The 17,587-nt window shown below is 47.9% G+C and overlaps 1 protein-coding gene across 1 annotated transcript in view; it reads right to left on the bottom strand.

Moving 5' to 3' along the window:
* Nucleotides 1-2,389: 2,389 nt before the first annotated feature.
* LOC308677771 (protein-glutamine gamma-glutamyltransferase K-like) overlaps nucleotides 2,390-17,587 on the bottom strand; it is a 51,229-nt gene continuing 36,031 nt past the window's right edge. The window contains exons 6-15 of the mRNA XM_081344468.1: nucleotides 16,945-17,052; nucleotides 12,469-12,643; nucleotides 11,319-11,457; nucleotides 9,831-9,934; nucleotides 9,214-9,302; nucleotides 8,929-9,082; nucleotides 7,609-7,890; nucleotides 7,079-7,239; nucleotides 5,099-5,235; nucleotides 2,390-2,928 (exon numbers count right to left, since the gene is read on the bottom strand). Of these exons, the coding sequence (XP_081200594.1) occupies nucleotides 2,529-2,928; nucleotides 5,099-5,235; nucleotides 7,079-7,239; nucleotides 7,609-7,890; nucleotides 8,929-9,082; nucleotides 9,214-9,302; nucleotides 9,831-9,934; nucleotides 11,319-11,457; nucleotides 12,469-12,643; nucleotides 16,945-17,052 (1,749 nt within the window). The 3' untranslated portion in view covers nucleotides 2,390-2,528. The remainder of the gene's footprint in view (nucleotides 2,929-5,098; nucleotides 5,236-7,078; nucleotides 7,240-7,608; nucleotides 7,891-8,928; nucleotides 9,083-9,213; nucleotides 9,303-9,830; nucleotides 9,935-11,318; nucleotides 11,458-12,468; nucleotides 12,644-16,944; nucleotides 17,053-17,587) is intronic.

Here is a 17,587-nt window from a genome sequence, read left to right as displayed (position 1 = left end):
CTAAACAAACCACTGTAAGTCAAGGACCTGTTTCTGACCCTTGCGAAAGCCCCATCAAAAACACGACAGTTGATTTTAAACGTCACGCTGCCCTCTTAAGCACGCTGGGCTGGAAGCCCCCTGCCGGAGGAACGCTGGGAGTTGACGTAACCGTGCCGTCGTAACTTTGAACGGTCGCTAACTGAAGTGTTATGAGTTGAGGACTACCTGTGCGTCGATTTGAACTCTAGCACAGAGCTCTCCAACCTTTCTCAGTTGGCGAACCGGAGGGAAAGGGAGGGGGAAGCATTTTCTGCGCACGCACACACACGCCAATGCGACCGCGAGCACGCGCGACACAAACAGGGCGGTGGCAGCACCCGGGTGACACTCGCTAGCACTGCCCCATTTTTGCTGCGCGGGCACTAGTACTGTCCTGTTCTCGCCACGCGGCGCCCCATTTGCATAGTGGCGGCGCTAGCATGAGCGGGGGGGCGTGAGTGCGCACACACATGTGCACACACGGATCAGCCTGTTCCGCGGCCCGGTGGTCAGCAGGCTACGGACCGGTAGTGGGCCACGGACCGCAGGTTGGGGACCCCTGCGTTAGTAACTTGCAAACTCAATTATATCTCATTGCAGTGTGAATGCCCCGCTCTCCGAATACGAGGGTGAACGTTAACTAGACCATACTAAGGATGTTGTGGGGGGCTATGAAGCGTTACACGGCACATGTAACGTTATGGAGCACGCATGCGCTTCATCAGAGACACATCAAAGGATGCTGATTAATGAAAGAACTCATTCTAAACTCAATATGTTTCAAATGCATATTAAAGTGGCTCTTATCCTTGGGGTCCCTCTCCCTGCTTAGGCATAAACGCAGTCAGTCCTCAATTTACGTCCACAATGGAGCCCCAAATGTTGAGTTTCGCCCCACTTTACGACTTTTCTTGCCACTGTTGTGAATCGCTGCAGTTCTTAACACGGTTGTGAAATGAAGCTGGCTTCCCCCTTCAACTTGGCTTGTCAGAAGTTCGCAAAAGGGGATCGCAAGACACCCACCCGGGGACACGGCGACTGTCATAAATACGAGTCAGTGGCCGTGCGTCTGAATTTTGATCCCCCTGAGGAGGCTGCAATGGTCACTAAGTGTGAAAAACGGTCCTAAGTCCCTCTTTTCAGCGCCCTTGTAACTTTGAACGGGTCACTAAATGAATTGCTGCAAATCGCCTGTCAAAAGGCGTTAATCTACCTGTACAGTTTGGGGCCTGTTTTAGCACGCCGGGCTAAAATAATCTTCTCAGTGTTTGTGGCAAGCAATTTCAAGACTTTGGTCGACCTGCAACCCACCAATTTCGCAGCTGAGCGACAATTCAGAATGACTCGGGTCTCATTAAAAACATAAAAAGCACGCCGTTATTTAAAAAGCACGCTAAAGAGTTAAAAATCATTTTATTTTCAAATAAATACCTATATTAGTACGAACACACAAAAAAATACAGCATTTTTTTCTTTTCTTTCTTTCTTTCTTTTTTTTGCTTCATTCGTTTTCCATATAGGTTAAATGCAGGATGATAGAAACATAATTAAGAGCAAGAATCTGGATAGTAATTAAAAACCTTCTCAACTCCGCTTTAGGGTTACATGATCAGCTCACACTTTTAATTTGCCTATATTTTAAGTGCGTGAATGGCAGAAGAAGCGTGGCTAGCCAACTTATGTTGCATTAACCTTCCTCAGCAATTTGATTTCGACTTACTTCCCCCTTAAATACATTTCCAGGGCAAATCTTGGAAGAAAAAAAAAGCTAATAAAATCCCAACCTCCCCCACCTCTGAATCTGTCCCAATAAAAAGAGAGGGGGGAAAACGTGGGGGAAAAATTCCTAGAAAATAATTCCTTTTGGCTCAAGTGAGAAGACCACCCACCGCTCATCTGAGGAGGAACAACAATTTGAACTTCTCCGTGGGGAGTTCTCCAGAACTTCTCCAGAGGTTTTTGCACCATTCGTGGGAAGCAAGCGTGCGTGCGGGAAGATTGGTGGCGCGTTGAAGAAGGAAACAAGAATCGTGGTGAAAAATAAGTGTCGAGTTATAAACATTCCTTGCACAGGGTGGGTGGGTGGGTAGTGCCCCTGGGGCAGTGGGGAGGGGGAGAAGTGGGAGGTAAAGGGGGTCCCAGAGCCGTAGGGCCACCCGAGTCCTTGACCCCCCCCCATCTCAGACGAACGGTGCGGAACAGGGAAGATGCCTCAGTTGCACTCTACACATTGCAATCCAGTTGGGTGATTATTCACAGAAGACAACAACACGCAGGGGAAACGGGGGAGCAGAACAGAAGGGAAGGGAAGAGAAATCGGTGGGTGAAGAGGTGGCGACGTTTCTCGAAGGTCGCCACCGGGGGAAACATTTCGCCGGACTTGTGGGCTTGGTGCACCCAGCTGTGGTTCTGTGGCTCGGGCAGGGACCCCCTCCCCCTTCCTCTCTTTGCCGGCTGGTTCGGCTGTGCTGTCACGTCGCACTCGGCACCCGCGGCTAAGAGCTGGCTCAAACGGGGCGCCCCGCAGCCCCTGGCCTGGAGGTGGCAGCCCCCCCGTGAGCATTGGGGGCTCGTCCGGGATTGGGCTGGCGGCTGGGGGTAGCTCGTGCATTTGTGTTGGCATTGGCGTTGGTGTTGGCAGTGGCTGGGGTGTTGTGGTTGGCTCGAGTGGGTGCCGGTGAGCCTCGGACGCGGGCAGGGGAACCTCGGCCCCGGGCGGGAGAACCCCTGGCAGGTGCCGGAGAGGCTGATGGGCCCGGAGGAGGGCTCTGGAGCACGTCGATGGTCATCACGCCGTGGACCTGGGAGAGCTGTGGGCTGTCCAGACTGGCAACCAACTGACGGCGTCCGGCACGGAGCGGGGTGAATTTCTGGCAGAGTCGCACCGTTTGATGCGGACCGATGTCCCTGCAACACGAAAACAGAGATTGCGGGTCAGGTTTGCAAATCCCGCTCAGGAAAAAGTGTGCCACAGGGAGTCTGTGACTTACGACCGTTTACTTAGTGACCATTTGAAGTTACAACGGCCCGGGGAAAAAAGTGACTTAAGACCATCTTTCACACACAGTACAGCCGTTGACGCATTCCCCCATGGTCACGGGATTTACATTCAGACACTCGGCAATCGACTCACATTTACGACAGTTGCGGAGTCCCTGGGGGTGTCACGGGATCCCCTTTTTTGAGACCTTCTGACAAGCAAAGTCAAGGGGTGGAAGCCAGATTCGCTTAATGACGGCGTTGCTAACTGAACAACTATTGTGAGTCTCACTTAACAAATGTGGCAAGAAAAGTCAGAAAAATGGGGCAGAACTCACTTAAGAAACTTGTTTTTTAAGAACATTTTATTAATTTTCTATTTTTACACATCACAAGTGCTTAGTTGTCTGGGTTCCTTTTTTTACTTTTTTTTTTAAAAAAAAAACAAATTTCTCACGGCAGCAACCTAAATTTTGGGCTCATTCATGGCTGTAAATTCGGGATTAGCTGTACTTGAAATTAATGTTGTAGAAAGGATTTGGGTTTTGGGTGGGAAACGTTAATGAACTGCACAACAGAAGTGGTGACCGAGAGGAGATATTCGGGGGTGGGGGGGAAAAGAATTCTGTACACGTGCAGAAGGCACGATTGTTCTTGCTACTTTCCCCTGAATTCTCAGCTTGGAAATCTGTCCAAGGTGCTCTTATGGATTCTGCACCGAGAAGGGATTTGGTCTAGATGACCTCTATGAGTCCTACCCGTTTTATGAAACGGTTATTTTCCTTCTTGGTCAAAATTGCACACTCCTTCTCCTCTTTAAAGCACGCTTTGTAAAGTTATTATTTTTTTCTGGAATGCCTTTTATAATGAAAATAAATCAGTTTTTAAATCAGCGTTTCTCAATTCTGGCAAATTTAAGATGTGCAGGCTTCAATTCCCAGAATTCCTTGCTGGCTGGGGAATTCTGGGAGTCGAAGTCCACAAGTCATCAAAGGGCCAAGTTGGAAGACCACTGCTTGTGGACTTCGACTCCCAGAATTCCTCAGCCAGGCACGCTGGCCGAGGAATTCTGGGAGTTGAAGTCCACAAGTCATCAAAGGGCCAAGTTTGAAGACCCCTGGTCTGGATGCAAGCCCACAGTTTCATCAAAATGGCTGACTGAGGAATTCTGGGAGTTGAAGTCCACAAGTCATCAAGTTGGAAGACCCCTGTCTTAGATCATCCTTCCCCTGAAAATTGCATCTTCCAAATATTTTTTTTCACACTTCGATAGTATTCCTGATCACTTGCCAGGTAAGGAGACCCTTTGGAAGGCAAAATAATTCCTACTTCTTTCCTAAAATTTTTGATTGCAAAGATCTGTCCTTTTCAAAAACAGCACGTGTCAGATGGACGGGGCAATAAAATATTATTTTGATGGTCCCAAATTTGGGCTGAAAGGTGAAGAAACGTCTTCCTCAGAAGTGTCTATTTAAGGGGCTGCCACAAAGAAGCGGGGGGCTCAAGCTAATCAAGGAGAGAAGCAACCTGGAACTAAGGAGAAATTCCCTGACAGTGAGAACAAATAACCAGTGGAACGACTTGCCACCAGAAGTTGTGGGTGCTCCAACCCTCTCTAAGACGAGATTAGACAAGAGACTGGAGAGTCACTTGTCTGAAATGGTCTCTTTCTCGGTTGGTAGACCGGAGGGAAACGGAGGGGGAAGCATTTTACGTGCGTGCACACACGCCAACAGGGCCACAAGCAGTGCGACGCAAATGGGGTGGTGCTAGCTAGGGCCTCCGTGACACTAGCTAGCACTACCCTGTTTTTGCCACGCAGCACCTCGTTTTTCCTAGCACGAGTAGGGTGAGTGCACGCGCACACATGCGCGCACTGGCCAGCCTGTTCCACGGCCCGGTGGCCAGGCGGCCACGGCCCACAGGTTGGGGACCTCTGGTCTAGGGTGTCCTTCTTGAGCAGGGGGCTGGACTAGAAGACCTCCCAGGTCCCTTCCAGCTCTGTTCTTCTGTTCCTCTGTTCTGTGTCGTCTGTGAATACCAGCTAACAGGAAGAGCGAAAACACCGCAATAGGCAGCTTTCTACAGGTCTACTCACCCGACGGTCATCGTGTTGGGAGTCGAAAGTCCGGAACCTTCTAAATGGAAGGTAACGTTGGTCAAGGTCACAGGAAGAGGGTTCTTGAAGACGATCTGGACTTGGGTTTCTTGTCCAACGATGGCCGGACCCAGCAGCTGCGGAGGAGAGAGGAAGAGGATGAGAGACAAGGAAGGATGAACGGCACTAAGCGATTGCGAATGCATCATCAGGAGACCGTAAAAAGAAAATACAGGTAGTATTTTAGTCTTAGGGTCATTCAGGGACCGTTAGAAGTCACGACCGCACTGAAAAAAGGGGTGCGTGTCTCATGGGCAGACTCCACACTTTCAACCATGGCAGAATCCCCACGGTCAGGGGATCAAAATTCAGACACTTTGCAACTGGCTTGTACTTGTGACAGTTGCAGCATCCTGGTGTCACGGCTTCCCAGCCGGTTTCCGACGAGCAAAGTCAATGGGGGGAAGCCGGATTCACTTAACAATGGCATGACTCAGCAACTGCACTGATTCGTTGCAAAAAAAAAAAAAGTCGCAAAATTCTCTGCGACCCGCCTTGTTTAGCAACAGAAATTCTGGCCCCTATTATGGTTGTAGGTTGAGAACCAGGGGTGGGGTTTCAGCCAGCTTGCACCGGTTCGGCAGAACCGGTAGCTAAATTTTGCTGAGTTGAGAGAGCCGGCTGAATGCACACTGCTTCCGGAAGTCCGTTCTAGGCCTCAGAGGCCTGGAGGAGGCCTCCCAGGCGTAGAATGGCCCACCGGAAGTGCATGGATGTCACTTCCAGAAGTCCGTTCTAGGCCTCGGAGGCCTGGAGGAAGCCTCCCAGGCCTAGAACGGGCCACTGGAAGTACGTGTGTCAAGCAAGAACATTCGATGTTAGCAGCATCGGAAACTTGACAACATGGATGCCACTTCCGGAAGTCCATTCTAGGCCTCGGAGGCCCAGGCATATATCAAATATCTGAACCGGTTGTTCAGATATTTGAATTCCACCACTGTTGAGGACTACTGCATTGCCTACAGGCAGTCTTCGACTTAAAACAATTCATTTAGTGACCATTCACCAACGGCACTGAAAAATGTGACTTATGACCATTTCTCAGTTATGACCTTTGCAGCATGGTCACGTGATCAAAATTCAGATGCTTGGTAGCTGGTTCCTATTTATGACAGTCGCAGCATCCCGGGGTCACATGATCCCCTTTTGCGACCTTCTGATAAGCAAAGTCAATGGGGAAAGCCGGATTCACTTAACGACTGGGTGACTAACTTATCACCTCCAGTGATTCACTTAACATCTGTAGCAAGAAAGGTCGTAAAATGGGGCAAAACTCACTTAACAAATCTTTCAGTTAACAACAGAAATTCTGGGCTCAGTTGTGGTCGTAACTCAAGGATTACCTGTATTGTAGAAATATATTTATATCCAATTACTCCCTGGTGCAAAGAAACACTGGTTTTAGATATATCCAAAGGAAAATTCTATAGCTAATTTTTCAAAGTGAAATAATGCACCCTCCTAGGGGTAGTATTTTTACAAACATCTGAACGGTATGGCAGTACTCCCAGTGACCCTCTGTACAAAATACAGCTCATCCTTGTTTAGCCACCACATTGGCACCTGTCATTAACTGAAGTGGTCGGTAAGTGAAGCCATGACTTTCCTTGGCTTGACAGACCTGTGAAGGTCGTAAAGATGACGGGTTGTCGTGAAGTTACTTTTTGTCACGGTCATAACTACGAACAATCTCTTAAAAAGTCAGTCGCTAAATGAGGATTAATTTAGAATGTACTTCCCCTTAACCCAAAGAACACAGGAACTGGCAGCTCCAAATTTGGGGACAGCTGCAAAAATAAATTTCTCTAACCAACATCTCCTGAGAATCCTAATCTTCTGGGCTCAGAAGTTCTCACTATCCTTGTCCAACCTAGTTTGTCAGACACGGCTGGTGAAGGCAGCCAAGAGTCCGTGTCATACCGTCAGGGTGAGGTCCGGGGTGCGAAGACGGAAAGTGTGTTCCTTCGCAATGACCTGTCCGGTTTCGGCTACTTTCCCGGAAATGCTGAGCTTCATGGCTCCTTGGTCCACCAGATGGGGCTTGTACTCGGGATAGGAGATGACCATCGGAACTGGTTGAGCTGCGAGAAGACAGGCAGACAAATTTGGGGTCATGTAGCGGGAGACCCTCAAGTTACACAAATGCCAAGTTTTCCTTTTCTTATTTTGCATAACCCGTTCTGCATCACAGCACAGTCCTCCTTCTGTTTGAGCACCATAGCTCAAACAAAGAGCACCGTCACCATGTGCTTTACTGCTCAACTATTTTAACAAAGAACATTATATACCATAGATCCAAACTTCTAAACACTGCCATCTACTGGCTGAATACTTCTCCGGTTGTTGCATAGAAATACATTCCAACAATGAATTCCAACACCCTCAACAACCTCGGGTCCCTCCCAGTTTTGGCATAAGATGCCGTGCCTTGGGCAGCCGGAGATGGTTACCTCCTCCTGCAGGGATCTGGACCTGCCGCTGCTCCTGTTTAAAATTGCTGCTAGTGACGCCTGTGTAATACATGACCGCCACAAAGAGGTTGAGAGAGACGTTGCGAGGCATCGAACTCCGGTTCTTCAGGATGACCCTCAAGGAGATGTCCTGTCCGGTGTAGGCCTCTTGCGTGTCGAACGTCACCGAGATGTCTTCTCCCCACTCCTTGTTGGTGTAGATGTGGGCCTTGGTGCCGTGCTTGGCGGCGGTTTCCACTGCTTTGCGCTCCGCTTCCGATCCTGCGGAGAGAAAGAATGGGGAATTCAAAAAGGGGTCCCCTCTCCTTTCATCCGAGGGGAGAGATACGAAGAAGACCTTGATGACATACAGGCAGTCCTCGACTTACAACAGTTCATTTAGTGACTGTTCAAAGTTACAATGGCACTGGAAAAAAGTGACCCAAGACTGTTTTTCACACTTACAACCTTCGCAGCATTCCCCCCCCTCCTAGTCACACGTTCAAAATTCAACTGGTTCATATTTACGATGGTTGCATTGTCCCGGAGTCACCTGATCCCCTTTTGCGACCTTCTGACAAGCAACTCAGTGGGGAAGCCAGATTCACTTAACAACCTTCTTACTAGCTTAATATGATTCACTTAACGCCTGTCATAAAATGGGGCAAAACTCACTGAACAAATGTTTCACTTAGCAACATGAATTTGCGGCTCGCTCAAGGACGAGCTGTCGTTGTGAAGTGATTTGAAATGCCATGCTCCTGAGGGAGATGCATACAGAACAGATATAAATATTCCTCGTTGTATCGGAACAAAAGCAGAAAATAGAAAGGGGATTTGCTCCTTTTTTTTCAAAAAGCCCACCCCCGAAATAGAACTCTAGATTTCCTTGCTTTACAGGTAGTCCTCGACTTACGGCCACAATCGAACCCCAGATTTATGTTGCCAAGCCAGACTTTTGCTGAGCGAGTTTTGTCTCATTTTACGAGTGCGTGAATCACTGTTGTTCAATTGGTGATGCAGTCGTTAAGTGAAATCTGGCTTCCCCCCTTGACTTTGCTTGTCAGAAGGTCCCAAAAGGGGATCACGTGACAGCCCCCCTGGGACACTGCAACCGTCACAAATACGAGTCAGTTGCCAGCATCTGAACTTTGATCACATGACCACGGGGATGCAGCAACGGTAAAAACAGGGATAACGTACTTTTTTTCAGTACTGTCGATAACTTCAAACAGTCCCTGAACGAATTGTTGGGAGTCAAGGAATAGCTGCATTTATGTTGCTGCTGTCCCAATCCTTCCCCACTCGGCGCTGTCGTACCTTCGGGATGCTTATAAAGACTCGTGATGTCTTGGCGTTGATGGGATCCCACGGCTTTGGTGCTGATGAGATGCCCGATGGCTTTTTCTTCTACATAGACAATCTTGAAAGTGCCATCTCCTTGGCGTTGCCAATACACCTTGTCGCTGTTCACCTGAGGAGAGCAATCATCATTAATCTGTCCTCTTGCCACTTTTCTCCCAGCCACCCACCACCCCCCGTGCCTGAACGACCGACCCCAACTAAGCCTCCTGAGATCTGTTCATCGCTAAAACGAGGACCCACCTCGGCAAAGCAGAAGGAAGCGTCGTATTTCATGTAGACCAGGCCGTTCTTGATGGCCTCCACGGAGCAGGGCCCACAGCAGAAGATCCCTGTGGGGAGACATGGAAGGTGACGCGAGGAAAGAAACGGAGAAGAGGGAGTGACTCCTCCACCGAGCGTCACGCTTCCAATCTGGAACCTTCTCCGGGGTTCCAAATTTGGAGATCCCGTTGTCAAGCTCGAAGCACGCACACGATGTTGCCAACGCATTAGAGGGGAGGAGAGGGGGAAATGGAACGCAAGCTCCGGACAACCAGAAGTCAAGTTGTGGGAACCAAGGACGTTTCAGCAGATGTTTGCCAACCTACAGAAACACTTTCTCATAACAATATTTTGACCCTGGATTGGACAGCGTGACCTGCACTAAGAAGGGAATGGAGGGTTCATATCATAGTAGTGGTTTGCACGGGAATTAACCAGAGCTGGTTTCGCTTTCATTCGTGCCAAAATGATGGGCTCCGTAAAGTTTTGCACTAAGTGATTGGATCATAGCTCGGCGGCGTTTCCTCCGTTGGGTTCGTTCGTCGCAACCTGGACACCCATTTCGTAGGAGTTCTGTTTCACCACCCCAAGCTTACCACTGCTGGATTCCTGAGGGGTTGCATCCACCACCTGCCACCCGTCGAAACCCGAAGGCAGATCCGGTCTCTTCATCCAACAGTCGTTCCACACGTGGAAATTCCTGCAAGGAGGAAATTCAAGTGTTCAGTGCATATCCAGAAGAACAGAGTCAGACGGGACCTTGGAGGTCTTCTACTCCAACCCTCTGCTCAAGCAGGAGACCCCCTAGGCCAGGGTTAGGCAACCTTGGCTCTTTTATGACTCGTGGACTTCAACTCCCAGAATTCCTGCTGGCTCAGGAATTCTGGGAGTTGAAGTCCACGAGTCATAAAAGAGCCAAGGTTGTCTACCCCTGCCCTAGGCCATTTCAGACAGAAATGGTTGTCCAATTTCTTCTTGAAAGCCTTCACTGACGGAGCACCCACAACTTCCACTGGTTAATTGGTTCTAACTGTCAGGAGGTTTCACCTGATTTCTCAGTTGCTTCTCTCCTTGATTAGTTTCCACCCGTTGCTTCTTGTCCTGCCTTCGGGGGCTTTGGAGAAGAAGTGGACCCCTCGTCTGTGGAGATTCTCGGTTATCCAGGTCCCCAAAGGGCTTTTTCAAAAGGCAGCTGGACTTTCTCTGTTTTTCCTTGAGGACGTTTCGCTTCCCATCCAAGAAGCTTCGTGAGTTCTGACTAGTCAGAAGCGAAGAAGCTTCCTGGATCAGAAGGGAAACATCTTCAAGGAAAAACAGAGAAAGTCCAGTTTACCATTTGAAAAAGCACCTTTGGGACAGGTGGAACCCCCCCCTCCTTCTTTGTGGTCGCCCCTCAGGTATCGGAAGACTGCTATCGTGTTATCCCGAGTCCTTCTTTGCATTAAACCAGACGCCCCCAATTCCTGCAACCGTTCTTCGTAGGTTTGAGCCTCCAGTCCCCTGATCCTCTTTGTTGCTCTTCTCTGCACTCTTCCCAGAGTCTCCACATCTTTTTTTTGTACCGTGGCAACCAAGGTTTGTTTAACCTTGGGTGCTTCTCGATCTCAAGAAGAACGCTGATCAAGTTGAAGGCACAGCTAACTGGAGACTAACTTATTTTTTTTTATTTTTTTATTTTTTTTTAATCCCATTTATATCCCGCCCTTCTCCGAAGACACAGGGCGGCTTACAATTTAAGCACAAACCAATGTGCTTAGCAATAGCCTTCATTCTATGTATATGCCTGCTTAGTAGGGCTTTCTCCCCCCAAGCGGCATTTTACAAAGTCAGCTTAATTGCCCCCAACAATCTGGGTCCTCATTTTACCTACCTCGGAAGGATGGAAGGCTGAGTCAACCTTGAGCCTGGTGGGACTCGAACCTGCACTAATTGCAGGCAGCTGGTGTTACTTAAGGAGGCATTAGCCCACTGCTCCACCAAGGCTCAACTTAGTTGGTCTTCTCTGCCCACTTGTCCTCATCCACCCTACCCCGATGCCCATGGAGGAGGAGGAGGAGGAGGAGGAGGAGGTCCCAAGTCCTCACCAGACAGAGTCAGCGTTGAGGTGCTCCAGGGGCTTCATGTTCTCGTCAAAGTAGATGTCCATGGTGAGGCTGACATCCGTGTCGTGCGCCGAGTTGTAGTTGGTGACGGTCCGGGTGGCAATGCCCAGGCACCGCAGGACTGGGGGGGGGGAAGGGACAGAGAGGAAAGGTATCAGCAGAGAGGCCTAGTGGTTGTACTCTACCAGTGTACACACACAGACACACACACACACACACACAAATTGGTGAGACTTTTCTGATGGGATGTTTGCTCTCTGGAACTTGGAGCAGAAGGTGTCCATTGGCCGGGTTCATTTGCCATCGAGAAGTTATTAATTCTCGAAGGCAGTTCAAAGTTATTATTCAGTCGTTATTATTCTCCTCTTTTTTCTCCCCCCCCACTTTACAGGGCTGATTGGATTAAAAAATGAAAAGGAAAAGTCTGGGGCCAGGTTATAGTAGAATAAGAAAAGAGACCCTAGAGGTCATCTAGTCCAACCCCCTGCTCAAGCAGGAGACCCCTAGACCATTTCAGACAAGGGGCTCTCCAGTCTCTTCTTAAAATGGAGGAGGTGGGGGGGAGGAGGAATAACAGAATAGGGATCTCGGAGGCCTTCTAGACCGACCCCTGTCAAGTAGGAGAGCCTGTAACATTTCAGACAAATGGTACTCCAATCTCTTCTTAAAAAGAGGAGGAGGAGGAGGAATTATAGTAGAATAGCAGTTGGAAGGGACCTTGGGGGGTCATCTAGCCCAACCCCCTGCTGAAGCAGGCGACCCTAGACCAGGGGTAGGCAACCTTGGCTCTTTTACGACTCGTGGACTTCAACTCCCAGAATTCCTGAGCCAGCCATGGATCAGCTTGGAAACCTCTCCATTTCTCCTCAGCGTGGCTGGCTCAGGAATTCTGGGAGTTGAAGTCCACGGGTCATAAAAGAGCCGCGGTTGCCTACCCCTGCCTTAGATCATTTCGAGACAAAAGGGATCTCCGATCTCTTCTTAAAAACTTCCACGGGCGGAGCGCCCACAACCTCAGAATCTAGAACAGCTCCCCCCTACACACACACACACACGCACACCGTCCTCGACGTTCTTGTTTCTTTTCCTGTGACCCACAACCCTCCCCACCTCAACCGCCAACAGCAGCCACCTGAGGTCACGACGCCAGCAAACACCCAGCACTGTCCGTAGAGCACGGGGTATCCCGTACGGAGGTACTTCAACAGGATGTCTCGGCTGCCCACCCAGGCCGAAGGATTCGTGCCGCGGGAGTAATCGCCGGTCCAGTTCCCGACCAGCACGCCGTTGTCATCCAGAGAGTTCACCTGGGGAAGAAACACACAACGTTGTCGTGGGTCGAAACAAGGCCTACGCCGGCAGTGATGGCGAACCTTTGAGAGACCGAGTGCCCAAACGGCAACCCAAAACCCACTTGTTTATCGCAAAGCGGCAACACGGCAGTGTAACCAGAATACTGAGGTTTTCGTTTAGGGAAAAAAACAACAACTCCTACATTAACATCTTTTTGTCTTACAAGAAAAACACAGTATCACAGCTTTCAGTGATACAAGCAACTTTTCATGGGAAGGTAAAAGTTTCCATTCGCCGTGCTTTTGAAGAATTAAGCTGATTTTCGCTGTTCTGTGAGTGCTGATAATTTGTCTAACCTTGGCTCATACTTTGTAAGTTTGAGAGCAACACATGCAGCACTCAGGTCATCTGTTAGTCTGTTTCTGGTGTCAGATTTGATAGAATTTAAAACTGAAAACAGTGTGCTCGCTCCGGAGGCTTGTTTTGGCTAGGAAGAGCTTGAGAAATGGCTTTTTCTTGTGCAAGCCAAAGAGCGAGGCGCACGTGCCCACAGAGAGGGCTCCGAGTGTCCCCTCTGGCATGTGTGCCATAGGTTTGCTACCACGGGCCTAGTGTTGGGGACCACGATTTTTGTTTAGATAGATCCGTACAGGTAGCCCTTCACTGATTCCAGCTTGCTGAGTGACCGTGCCGAGTTACAACGGCACTGAAAAAGGGGCCATAGGGCCCTTTTTCACACTTACGACTATTGCAGCCTCCCCCGTGGTCACATGATCAAAATTCAGATGGAATTTTGGAAGCTGGCATGTACTTAGGATGGTTGCAGCATCCCGGGGGGTGTCACGTGATCCCCTTTGGAGACCTTCTGACGAACAAAGTCCACAGGGAAAAGCCAGGTTCACTTAACGACCGGGCTACGAATTTAACAACTGCCGTGATTCACTCAACAACGGCATCAAGTAAGGTTGTAAAATGGGGCAAAAACTCAATAACTATCTCTGCCTGTATGCAGTGTTCCTCAACCTTGGCCACTTCAAGACGTGGGGACTTCAACTCCCAGGATTCTACAGTCAGCAAAGCAAAGACTTCTGGGAGTTGAAGTCCACCCAACGTCAAGTGGCCAAGGTTGAAAAAAGGTTGCTTTAACCTAACTCTATAAATAAGCAAAGTTCCTGTTGTATTTATGGAGTCGGCTACCCTATCCAGCCTACCTCGAAGGGGTGACGTCAGCTTTAAAAGCCTGATGGTGTTTTCCCTTCCCTCCCAATTACTTTTCCAGCTAAACCTATTTTATTCTATAAGAAAGACAGGAAAAAAAAATTTAAACTGAAGTTGCAAAAGCTGGACAAGCAATGAAAAAAAATATGCAGAAATAAACCGTTTTTCTTTTTTAAAAAAAAATTAAGCAGAACAAACGAAGAAAAAGGAGAAGAAAGAAAGGTTACTAAATGTTTAAATGGTGTATATCGCTTATAAATCACGCATTCAACATTACAAGGAATCCTCGACTCATAATCATTTGTTTAGCGGCCCTTCAAAGTCACAACGGCACTGAAAAAAATGACTTATGGCTGGTCCTCGCACTTATGACTGTTGCAAGATCAAAATATGCATATTTGAGAATCGGGACAGATTTACAACGGTTGCAACATCCCAGAGTCATGTGATCCCCTGAAATGGTGTAGGTTCTCCTGCCTGAGCAAGGGGCTAGACTAGAAGACCTCCAAGGTCCCTTTCCAACTCTATTCTATTCTATTCTATTCTATTCTGTTCTGTTCTGTTCTTATTCTTTCTAATTCTTACTTCTATTCTATTCTGTTCTGTTCTGTTCTATTTTTATTCTTATTCTTTCTAATTCTTAATTCTATTCTGTTCTGTTCTATTCTAATTCTTTCCTGTTCTGTTCTGTTCTATTCTATTCTAATTTGTGAACTGCCCAAGCAGCTTCTGATAAGCAAAGCCGGATTCGTTTAATGACTGCCTGTTTCATTTAACAGCGGCAGTGATTCATTTAACGACCCCGGGAAAAGGGCCGTAAAACCAAGCCCAACTCACTTAACAACCGAATTTCTGCTCCCAATTCTGGTTATAAGTGGAGGACTAGCTGTAGATTAAACACAAAAAAAATAATAATCAGGGCTTGGCCCAAAATATCTGAGATTCTACTCAAGGTTTTCTCCATTGCCTGGCCTGAATTTCTGTTTTTACTGCACCCGTATAACTCTTACTGTGAGGTCATTCCTGTGGCTGGTTGCGGTTTCTCAAGATTTGTGACCCTTTCAGGTTTATTACGGCACACAATTATTTTTTTAATGTTTTTGTGTGGATTGTGGTGAGAAGAATGACCTCGGGGCCAAGCCATTGCTGAGCAAGCAAAGGAACAGGAAAAAGCAGAGGAGCGGAGAGGAAATTAAACAGAAGACGTAGGGATGAGATACACCCGTTGTGATAATTTCCAACGCATCACGGCCTCTTTGAAGAACATTGTGTGTGTGATTCAGGCCTGGCGAAGCAGTGATCCGGCCTTAACGATAACACAACGGCTCTGATTAATCGTCGGGAGCCAAAGCAATTATCCTGTTTCCCCAATATTGCAAAGAGAGGCGCCCCAATTATGGCTGAAAACACAAGCAGGCCTTGGCCTGACTTGTGTGATTTCCTTCAACAGAAACAGGCCGATCCAACTGGCTGTACCAGATCGGCCTCCATTAATTCACAGATTTGTTAGTTCGTCAGGTTGAAAGGCTTTCCGCAGAGACTTGGCTGAAATTGACTTTCATTAAAGTCTACAAATCCAGAAAAAAAACCACGAGGCCCTTGTGGTATATTTTGTTCCCCCTGGACTACTTTTTTATTATTAAAAAAATAGACTTATTATCAAATTTAGAACAATTAACCAGTGGAACCACCTGCCTCCAGAAGCGGTGAATGCTCCAACACTGGAAGTTTTTAAGAAGAGACTGGACAGCCATTTGTCTGAAATGGTATAGGGTTTCCTGCCAGAGCAGGGGGTTGGACTAGATGACCTCCAAAGTCCCTTTCAACATCATCATCATCATCATCATCATCATCATCATATTATTATTATTATTATTATTATTATTATTATTATTATTATTATTATTATTATTATTATTATTATTATTATTATATCTGTGCAAATAGGTGGGTAAAAACAGAAAGCTGAGTTGAGGCAGGGTGTTCATTCCTTCTTTGGATACAGGCAGTCCTCGGTTTACGACCACAGTTTCTGCCGCTAAGCGAGACGATTCTTAAGTGAGTTTGATGACCGTCCCTGCCACAGTTTTTGAGGGAATCACTGCAGTTTCTAAATTAGTAACACGGTCGTTAAGCGGAACCCGGCTCCCCGCGTTGACTGTGCTTGTCAGAAGGTCACAACAGGGGATTTCCCCCCCCACCCCGGGACGCTGCGACCGTCATAAATACGAATCAGTTGCCAAGCCTCTGAATTTTGATCAGGTGACCGTGAGGAGGCTGCGACGGTCGTTAAAAGTGTGAAAAAAGGTCACCAGTCACCATTTTTCAGTGCCGTTGCAACTTCGAAACGTCAGTTGTAAGTTAAGGACGACACGTATATCCAAAGTTTGCGTTCTAGGCAAATTGCGGTGCAGAGGTTTTTATTTTGCTTTCCATTCTGGAATGAACCGCAAGGGATTGCAGAAGTAGGCCTCAACTTACGACCGTCAGTGACCGACCGTTCAAAGTTACAAGGGCCCTGAAAAAAGGGACTTAGGAGTGTTTTTTTTTCACACTTACGACCGTCGCAGCCTCCCCACGCTCTCGTGATCAAAATTCAGAGGTTTGGCAACTGACTCGTCCTTTAAGACGGTCGCAGTGTGATCACGGGTTCCCCTTTTGCGACCCTCGGACAAGCACAGTGTTGCTGACTTATCAGCCGTGGCGATTCGCTTAACAGCGGTGGCAAGAACGGTCGTAAAGCGGGGCAAAACTCACAGCAAGGGTCTCGCTTAGCAACGGAAGTTTTGGGCTCCGCCGTGGTCGCAAATCAAGGATTATCTGGACTCGGTGGCTGAGTCGCTGCTGCACGCGGATTCAGTTAGTTCGTTTAATGCCCCAAGGAGAAGAGAGAAAGAGAAAGAGAAAGAGAGAGAAAAGAAAGGAATAGAGAGAATAAAATGGGATATTGAAGAAAGGAAAGGATGGGGAGAATTAACTGAAGTAATGATGGAAGGTTATGAAGAAAAGCAATGGAAAGCGTGCAGTCAGATAAAGGAAATAATAATTGACGTTTTCCCATCTTTCACAAGGTTATGGGCTCCTGGCCACAACTCACCATGGCCGAGACGACGCGGGAAACCATGATTGGATCTCCCCGACTGGGGTGAGGCATCCCGCGCTTATCCAGTATGAACAAACAGGCATCCAGGATCCCGTGGTCAAACTGATGGGAGAACAGGAGGAAGGTCAACGGAGCAGGGAAGATGGCCGCCCAGGTTCTCTGCTTCGTTTCAGGAGACAGAAATGAATCTCTGGGCAAGGATTCCACCCCTGGGACAGCCATTTTGGCCACCTTCTGGGCATTCCCCCGGCCTAGTGAGAAGCTTAGCCATGTTTGCATCGTTTTCAATCTTTCCTTCCTTCCTTCCTTCCTTCCTTCCTTCCTTCCTTCCTTCCTTCCTTCCTTCCTTCCTTCCTTCCTTCCTTCCTTCCTTCCTCCTCCCTCCCTCCCTCCAAAGTGATTGTCTTCCCTAAAAATGTCTTTTCTCTTTACCTTTCCTTTCCTTTCCTTTCTTTCTTTCTTTCTTTCTTCTTTCTTTCTCTTTTCCTTCCTTCCTTCCTTCTTTTCTTTCTTTCTCTTCTTTCTTTCTTTCCATTTCCCCCTCCTTCCTTCCTTCCATACTTTCTTTCTTTCTTTCTTTCTTTCTTTCTTTCTTTCTTTCTTTCTTTCTTTCTTTCTTTCTTTCTTTCTTTCTTTC

The sequence above is a fragment of the Vipera berus genome (genome assembly GCF_964194415.1).
Source record: "Vipera berus genome assembly, chromosome: Z".
NCBI classification, from domain to species: Eukaryota; Metazoa; Chordata; class Lepidosauria; order Squamata; family Viperidae; genus Vipera; species Vipera berus.
The sequence above is the reverse complement of the archived record's forward strand: the minus strand, read 5'-3'. Positions and strand labels throughout refer to the sequence as shown.